Genomic DNA, 8,686 nt, shown 5'->3' with positions numbered 1-8,686 from the left:
TCCTCCTCCTCCTCCTCCTCCTCCTCCTCCTCCTCCTCCTCCTCGTCCTCCTCCTCCTCCTCCTCCTCCTCATCCTCCTCCCCTTTCTCTTCCTCTTCCTCTTCCTCTTCCTCTTCTGCTTCCTCTTCCTCCTCCTCCGTCGATCAACAAACCTTTGACATTTTGAGAATTGGCAAACCAAGAAAATTGAATTGGTAGTAGTAGTAGTAGAGTTTTAGGGTTAGTAGGTATTGAGAGGGGAAAATTGGGTGCTGCATGCAGTTAGCAAATCAAGTACATAATGCGTTTTATGTGGAAACTCGAGGCAATCAAAATTAGCTACTGCATGGGGAGGAATGACTAACATACTTTACAGACTGCCGAAACTGCTCTCAGCCCCCAACAGAGGGAAGAACTTCCAGCAGCTGATCGCAGACTGTCTAGACAGAATTTGCTTCGTGCTTTGGAGTCTGTCCCTGACATGCATGCTATCTATGGACAGAATGACGTGCTGCTGCATTGGACTTTCAGTGATCGCGTTCTAGCGCAAACTATTGGACAGCGCATGGTAATGCAAGACACTGCTTCTATTAATTGGTATTATATACATAAGAAATAGGAGAGAGAGGGAGAAAGCGAGATAGATAGATAGATAGATAAATAGGTAGTTAGATATAGATATATAGATAAATAGCTATAGATAGACACACACGCACACATAAAATAATCAGGAAAAGTGAACTAAAGAATGACAGATACTCTATATGTATCTAGACATAGGCATGCTAATTATAAGCTATATTTACCGCATGAATAAATAATACAAATTTTCTTAGTTATCAGATTGGTTGTCACAGAAGTCTAACCATGGGGGAAAACATATTGAGTTAGCAGTAAAAATGCTGCTAAACAATGAGCTATTCTGCAACTCTTTCCTGGTAAGTCACTTCCCGAACCCTGACATAGTGCGGGGGTAATATGTGCTATATGGTGTTAATCAATATCTATATAAAAGCCCCATCAGTTATTAATTAGTGGGTGGTTTCTAGCCTAAACAGACTGCCAGTACTTAAATGCCATGCTTTGTGTTTAAATGACAGCTCTGCGGGAAAGAGCGCGATAGAAGAATAACGCGCATCGTTATACACAATTAATATTTGAGACTTGCCTTGCCGTTGCTTAAATGACCTCTGTGTGTGTAGGGCTTCCTGCAGAGTGGCACTGCAGACACTGTTCTTTCATTGCTAGATGTATTGAAAGTCTTCATCAGACAGGTATGTAGCAAGGAATAAGTATAAATGCTCCCGTCTGACATTCGCGTGATAAGCTTGGTTACCATATGCCGTGCGATTAGCAGTTTAATGACTATTATATATATATAGGTATAGTAAAAGTAAAAAAATCCGGATGCCAGAAATCCAGACCACCTGAGAACACTGACTTTTCGAAAACTATCAAGCTTTTTAATAAACTAAAAATAAATAATTAATTTGTATGAAAAAACTTTTTTCTTTCTTTTTTTTTTTCTTTTACAGTGTTCATTTTTAAACATGATTGCAAGCATTACGTACACTCTCTTTTTTATAGTGGAAAATATTTATGTTTACGTTTTTGTCAAGTGTCGACTTTATTTATTTTTTTAACTGCTCGTTTTGATAAATGAAGGATGCTGCATGTACATATCTGCTAATGAATAAACTCAAAATTTACCTGTTCTTCTCTTCTTTATTTGAATTTTAAAAATACTGCCTGAGAATCCGCAGAGAAGCCGAAAATCCGGACCGACTCAATCCCCGAGCAGTCCGGCTTTGCGGACTTCTACTGTACAATATATCTTTTCTGCTACCGTATATAATGTTCCGTATATGCATGCATGCGCACGCAGATGAGAAATCTTGCAAAGGTAGCTATCATGTGTGATCAGCAGATGATTCATTAATGCTTGCAGGAAGATATGCTAGCGGCTCCAGATCGTGACGAACTATTTGATGCTGTTCGAGCGAGATTGCCAGACCTGCTGCAGATTACAGATAGCAGCGCCTCTATATCTGGAGCCAGTAATATCAGCTATAGCTTTGTAGATGAAGGCGAGATATGCTGCAAGGCAATAACTGAACATTAAGGATCGAGTGCTGTTATGTTATTATTACCTAATTCAAGCTATAGTAGTCAATGCAGCATTATTGTGTAATTACTACATTAAATCTATATTATATATATAATCTATTAACTTCAGAGTAGATCAGTTGTAAAGATACATTGAAAGGGTGTTAATTTATTTTGTTCTGCATCTGATTGTTGTTTCTTATAGTTCATGCCATCCTCAGTTTTGGGTGCCAGCTGAAGGCAGTGGGGAAGAAGGAAGCTACATTTGATACATATGACCTAAAACTTATACAGAGAGGCTAGTTTCATTAATAATACCTTTTTCACATCTCCCATTTTGGCATATATTGCCAATTACCCTTACTCATGTAAAACAATCTTGGTTTTAGTCCAGTTATTCCCAAGTGGGTGAGGCGTGTGAGGCTATAAAAATCTCATTGGCTCTTCAAGTCAAAGGTGACAGAATTCCAGTACATGTTCTATAGATCACTGTTCTATAGATCCAAGATCTATTGACAGGCCACTTGCATTGATTACCCATACAAATAGCATCACCTACGTTTAATTCTTTCTTCTAGATTTATTCATCAATGTGGTGCCTGATCATTAATTGATGAGCTAGAATGTTGTTTCATTCCTGTCAGGCAGAAGTTCACCTTTACTGTACGATCACTAATGTTCACCATTATACTGTTTTTTCCTGGAATTATGAAGTGATAATTCTTACAGTGTTGCAGCTACTGCTGAAGGGCAGTGATGTGAGTGCAGATGTTGTGCAAGCTGCACTGAGCTATCTCTATGTCAGTCTTCTCAACACGGCAAGCATGGGAGACAACAGAGGTTTGCCTGTTGATATAGGCCTACCAATAACTTAGACCACACCGGCATGGTTGGACCATATATATACCATGCACTCACTAAGATAGAACACTATCATGATACACACATATGCATGCACGCATATACGCACACACATTATGTATATGCATTCGACCTAAAAAAACACACACATTAAATTGAAGTGGTTTAGTATTCTTGACATAGCATCTGTTCACTCACTTTGATTAAGCGCGGCTAGGGTTTTAACTTGTATTACTTATTGGGTGGTTTCAGAGGCGCCGGAAGTGGGGGGGGGCAAAACCAAAAAGCCCCCCCCCCAAAAAAGAAGAGTGGGAAAGAAAAAATAAAATGTATGAGCTAAGAGTACTTGTTAATTCTATCGTTGAAAAACTAATTTATACATCCATTTTGAGTTTTCGCTGCGCGCTTTGCGTGATTGACGCTCACGTCGCACATACGCGCTCACGCACACACGTCGCACATACGCGCTCATGCACACACGCCGCACATACGCGCTCACGCACCCACGTCGCACATACGCGCTCACGCACACACGCCGCACATACGCGCTCACGCACCCACGTCGCACATACGCGCTCACGCACACACGTCGCACATACGCGCTCATGCACACACGCCGCACATACGCGCTCACGCACCCACGTCGCACATACGCGCTCACGCACACACGTCGCACACACGCGCTCACGCACACACGTCGCACATACGCGTTCACGCACACACGTCGCACACACTCGCTCACGCACACACGCACACACGTCGCACACACACACACACGCGTTCACGTCACACACGCGCGCTCACGCACATACGTCACACACATGCGCTCACGCACCCACGTCGCACACACGCACACACGATAAAAAAAATCGTGAGCCCCCTTAGGTCTTTGCCCCCCCCCCAATCCAAAACTGCTTCCGGCGCGCCTGGGTGGTTTTCTGTGACTGCATGGTGTGCCATGCTCCCTGACTCGCGTGATCTCACTGTGTGACTACGTACGTGACTACGTGATCTGGCTCTCTTATCTTACTCGAGTAAGGCACACTAATAGCAACATCAGTTTAGGTGCAGTAGAACTAATAAATGATGCTGCCTGGTGAGACTGTGCTAATAGTAGTAAATACTAATAAAACTGATCACCATCGCCCAGGTTGACCAGTTTGTAGTACAGCTCATAGGGTCTATGTCCCCCAGGGTACGGCCGGAACGTACCCTGGGTACGGTTCGATATATCGGAACGTACCCTGGTAACTATCTAGCTGATACGGTTAGGGTTAGGGAGTAGGCGTAGGCGACTCCCTAGACTCGTTAGTGGAGTAGGCGAGGTACGGTCCGGCATATTAGATAGTACCAGGGTACGTTCCGGTATACCGGACCATACCCAGGGTACGTTCCGGTATACCGGACCATACCCAGGGTACGTTCCGGCAGTACCCTGGGGGACATAGACCCTCTCAGCTGTAGTACAGGAGTATCTGTTATCGTACCCACACATTCTAAAGCTGAGAGGGTCTATGACCCCCAGGGTACTGCCGGAACGTACCCTGGTACTATCTAATATGCCGGACCGTACCTCGCATATTAGATAGTACCAGGTTACGTTCCGGTATACCCGACCGTACCCAGGGTACGTTCCGGCCGTACCCTGGGGGTCATAGACCCTATGAGCCATTCTAAACCGAAATGATAATAGCATCAAACCATTCTTCAGTGCTGCCCTCTAACAGTAATAATGCTGCTTGCAGTTATATCTATCATGTTGAGCAATGAAGCATTGCTGCAGCGACTGGCAGCATCCCTCACGGTGATAGATGAGCATGAGACGCTTCCCGACCAGCTCTCAAGCCACGGAGACGTGCCTGCTATTGCTGGGCTCCTGGTGGCAGCGCTCGCCAAGTTCCAGCACCAGTCTGGTATAAAGGTATTGCTGCCACTGGCAGGCCTTTATATAGGCATTCGGGCCCAAGCGCCTGTCGGTAATGACATCTTCGTGTCTTTTCCACCCATCGTTTGTCGCACACTCGATGAAGCTCTTAAAATTCCCTGCTTTGTATATCAGCTGATCGATACAACAAAGCCGTATTACATAGAGTCATTTCCTTTATACCCTTTATATTCTTTGCATCTCATTTTAAGTTCGTATTTCCCCATTTAGGAATTATTCGTTTATTGTTTAATCAACTATTGTTGTGTTCTTTTGCTATTTGCTGACCATGTCTGTGGCAGCATTTACATGGTTAATTATATATGTAAACTGTAAATTGTCTGCCAAAAAGCTTTCATATTCTTGAATTCTGAACAGGGATTTGTGTTTGCATGATTTATAAAATATAATTGTTTTAACCAGTTTCCAATTTTCTAGCATAGCATTCGTGTGTTCACAGTCCTCGGTAGTTGTATTAGCAACAATTGAATGGCTGATGGATGGTATGTGCAGCGATAGACCACTGCATCAAGTGTCTTGCTTACATTTGTGGACTGCATGGTTCCACGGTGCAGCCAACAGCCTTAGCCCTGTTCTTGACGTCCGTCGGAAGAAAAAGTATGATAACGTGTGGAATTATGCATTTTCAGGCAGTATATTGTGCTCTGTGTACAGCACTTTATAGTACTGCTACTGTTCTGATAAAATGTGTCTACATGTGACTGTTCTTAATATTATATATGATCTTATATTTGTCTGCTCGTATTTTGCTGATTCGTAGCAGACGGTTTTCTGTTAACTAAACCGTTAAACATGAACATTCCAGCATTGAATATCGTATTGTGATTAATGATATGTGATGTCATGTTTATGATATGAAACCAAACTTAAAAGTGACAAATTGTATCATTTAAATAAGTAATCACACCCTTATTTTTGTAGGTTATCGTTTTTGAAGGATGAGGATGGACAGCTCGATATCAATAGCAGAGACTTGAGACTTCTCACTTTCCTGTTACTGAACATCATTGCAAAGGTGGTTGAATGTATCTTTCTACATAAACATGATTAGAAATTGGCATTGCTGCAGCTTGTGTGCTTTCATTGTTTGTGAAATGTCAATATGTATTGTAGACATTGGATGTGTTTATAATCTTTTAGAATATTGTGTCTATTCGTTGATTGTTGCAAGTGAAAACCGTGCTTCAGATATCTAAACTTGTTTGTTCCGTTATAGGACGTGGGACTGGTGCAGCAGTGTGCAACTGACTGCATTCGCGTATTGCTCATTTACACAGAAGAAAGAAGTCCAACTGTCGGTAATGCTAATACTGAAACCCTTTCTCACACTTCCCTTTTTATTAAATTTTTTTATTCCTAACCCATATTCTAAACCAATCATTCACTATTTGACATAATATAAATAGTAATAAACTCACAAATACAGCAGGTATAGAGTACAGTAATTAAGTAATAATAATTAAGCTTGCATAATGATTCATTTGAATCTGTGTTGCACGATGACAGTATGTATGCAGTGCCCCTGCATTGACACGAGCGAGGCGGGCCTCCTCGCTCAAATTCTCAGCCGCCACACAGAAATTTGTCCAAAACACTGCCTCGCTGACGAAAATCACTGTTCTTCCATAGAACAGTGCTTATAAATATAATGCACCAAAATAGCTTGGAATGCACCAAATTGCACCATTTTTTCAAACATTTACCAAGGTGGCATGTCCTCGCTATAGGACCTCGATCGAAACGCGCAAACACAGCAAATGATATTTTACCATCTCACAGACCTAGCTCTTTGGCCAGGGGAAACACTGTATATGTGCAAGGTTTCTGCCGGCAGGACAAGCTAGCGAAAATGGAGAGAACTTTAGAATTGTTTTTGACAGCACATCACCTGATTGTGCAGCCATGGAATCAGCTCCTGCTTCTGAACATCAGCGAGTCTCATGCCAGCATGCCAGCAGCAGGTGCCGTCTTCTCTGTCTTGCTCACGGTAAGCTGCCTATATCTATATATATAGCTGCCTTTTAGGTCGTTGTCTATATATTGGGCCCGTTTGCAGTGTTTTAGCTGTGGACATACTAGCCGATTTTTCATGCGATTGAGCCGCCCGGCTGAATGATGATGATAGTCACATGATTGAAAATGGCACCGTTTGATTGGCTGATGAATTGTACATTCGGGCGCGCGTAGTAGAGCATAATTATTGTATAAGTATTGCTTTGTTCGGGCGCGCATTGTATATAGTCGCGCGACTCAAATAATTATCAAACATGTTTGATTCGGGCGACTCAGCCGGCCGACTCGAAAATCGACCGCGACTCACTGGACACACTAGGCGATTTCAGCCCGCCAGCTCGACAGGTGTAGCGCGAAATTTCTGACTTGCGAAATTTCTGAGATAGGATGCCTATGCGCATGCGTACGCGTATGAGCATGCGTCCCGACCCGACTAATCACAGCTCGTCTATGTGTGCGAAATTTCTAACCTGCAAAATATATGATATAGGATGCGTATGCGCATGCGCACTTCGCATATATGCTCAAATAGGGCGATTTCCACTTCAGCTAAGACACCAGCTGGTGGAGAATGAGGAGGGGGAGAAGCTGGTGGAGAATGAGGAAGGGGAGAAGGGAGAAGCTGGTGGAGAAGGAGGACGGGGAGAAGGGAGAAGGTGGTGGAGAAAGAGAAGGGGAGAAGCTGATGAAGAAGGAGGAGGGGGAGAAGGGAGAAGCTGGTGGAGAGAGGAGAAAGGGGAGAAGCTGGTGGAGAAGGAGGAAGGGAGAAGCTGGCGGAGAAGGAGAAGGGGGAGAAGCTGGTGGAGAAGGCGGAGAGGGAGAAGCTGGTGGAGAAGGAGGAAGGGGAGAAGGGAGGAGGAGGGGGAGAAACTGGTGGAGAAGGAGGAAGGGGAGAAAGGAGAAGGGGGAGAAGCTGGTGGAGAAGGAGGAAGGGGAGAAGGGAGAAGGTGGTGGAGGAGGAAGGGGAGAAGGGAGAAGGTGGTGGAGGAGGAAGGGGAGAAGGGAGAAGGTGGTGGAGAAGGAGGAGGGGAGAAGCTGGTGGAGAAGGAGGAGGGGAGAAGCTGGTGGAGAAGGAGGAAGGGGAGCAGAAGGGAGAGAAGGGAGCTGGTGGAGGAGGAGGGGGAGATGGGAGAAGCTGGTGTAGAAGGAGGAGGGGAGAAGCTGGTGGAGAAGGAGGAAGGGGAGAAGGGAGAAGGTAGTGGAGGAGGAGCAGGGGAGAAGCTGGTGGAGAAGGAGGAAGGGGAGAAGGAGGGGGAGAATGAGGAAGGGGAGAAGGGAGAAGCTGGTGGAGAAGGAAGGGGAGAAGGGAGAATCTGCCAACCCAGCCCCCCTTGTACATCAATGAAATGCCGCCGCAGCACGCTTCTCCTTTTTCCCCTTCCTCCTTCTCCACCGTGCAGCTTCTCCTTTCTCCCCTTCCTCCTTCTCCACCAGCTTCTCCCCCTCCTCTTTCTCCTTCTCCGCCAGCTTCTCCCCTCCTCCTTCTCCACCACCTTCTCCCTTCTCCCCTTCCTCCTTCTCCACCAGCTTCTCCCCTGCTCCTTCTCCACCACCTTCTCCCTTCTCCCCTTCCTCCTTCTCCACCAGCTTCTCCCCTGCTCCTTCTCCACCACCTTCTCCCTTCTCCCCTTCCTCCTTCTCCACCAGCTTCTCCCCTCCTCCTTCTCCACCACCTTCTCCCTTCTCCCCTTCCTCCTTCTCCACCAGCTTCTCCCCTCCTCCTTCTCCACCACCTTCTCCCTTCTCCCCTTCCTTCTTCTCCACCAGCTTCTCCCCTCCTCC

General features: G+C 45.1%; 2 protein-coding genes across 2 annotated transcripts in view; both read left to right on the top strand.

Moving 5' to 3' along the window:
* LOC106813117 (meiosis inhibitor protein 1-like) overlaps positions 1–2,101 on the top strand; it is a 7,675-nt gene extending 5,574 nt beyond the window's left edge. Inside the window, exons 12-15 of the mRNA XM_014817174.1 lie at positions 356–547; positions 816–917; positions 1,182–1,253; positions 1,928–2,101. Coding sequence (XP_014672660.1) covers positions 356–547; positions 816–917; positions 1,182–1,253; positions 1,928–2,101 — 540 coding nt within the window. The remainder of the gene's footprint in view (positions 1–355; positions 548–815; positions 918–1,181; positions 1,254–1,927) is intronic.
* A 768-nt stretch (positions 2,102–2,869) lies between these two features.
* LOC106813125 overlaps positions 2,870–8,686 on the top strand; it is an 8,910-nt gene continuing 3,093 nt past the window's right edge. The window contains exons 1-6 of the mRNA XM_014817185.1: positions 2,870–2,925; positions 4,692–4,867; positions 5,331–5,488; positions 5,813–5,906; positions 6,108–6,189; positions 6,772–6,878. Coding sequence (XP_014672671.1) covers positions 2,910–2,925; positions 4,692–4,867; positions 5,331–5,488; positions 5,813–5,906; positions 6,108–6,189; positions 6,772–6,878 — 633 coding nt within the window. The 5' untranslated portion in view covers positions 2,870–2,909. The remainder of the gene's footprint in view (positions 2,926–4,691; positions 4,868–5,330; positions 5,489–5,812; positions 5,907–6,107; positions 6,190–6,771; positions 6,879–8,686) is intronic.

Source organism: Priapulus caudatus, unplaced genomic scaffold (assembly GCF_000485595.1).
Source record: "Priapulus caudatus unplaced genomic scaffold, Priapulus_caudatus-5.0.1 Scaffold728, whole genome shotgun sequence".
In the NCBI taxonomy this organism is placed as follows: Eukaryota; Metazoa; Priapulida; class Priapulimorpha; order Priapulimorphida; family Priapulidae; genus Priapulus; species Priapulus caudatus.
This window is presented reverse-complemented; position numbering and strand designations above follow the sequence as displayed.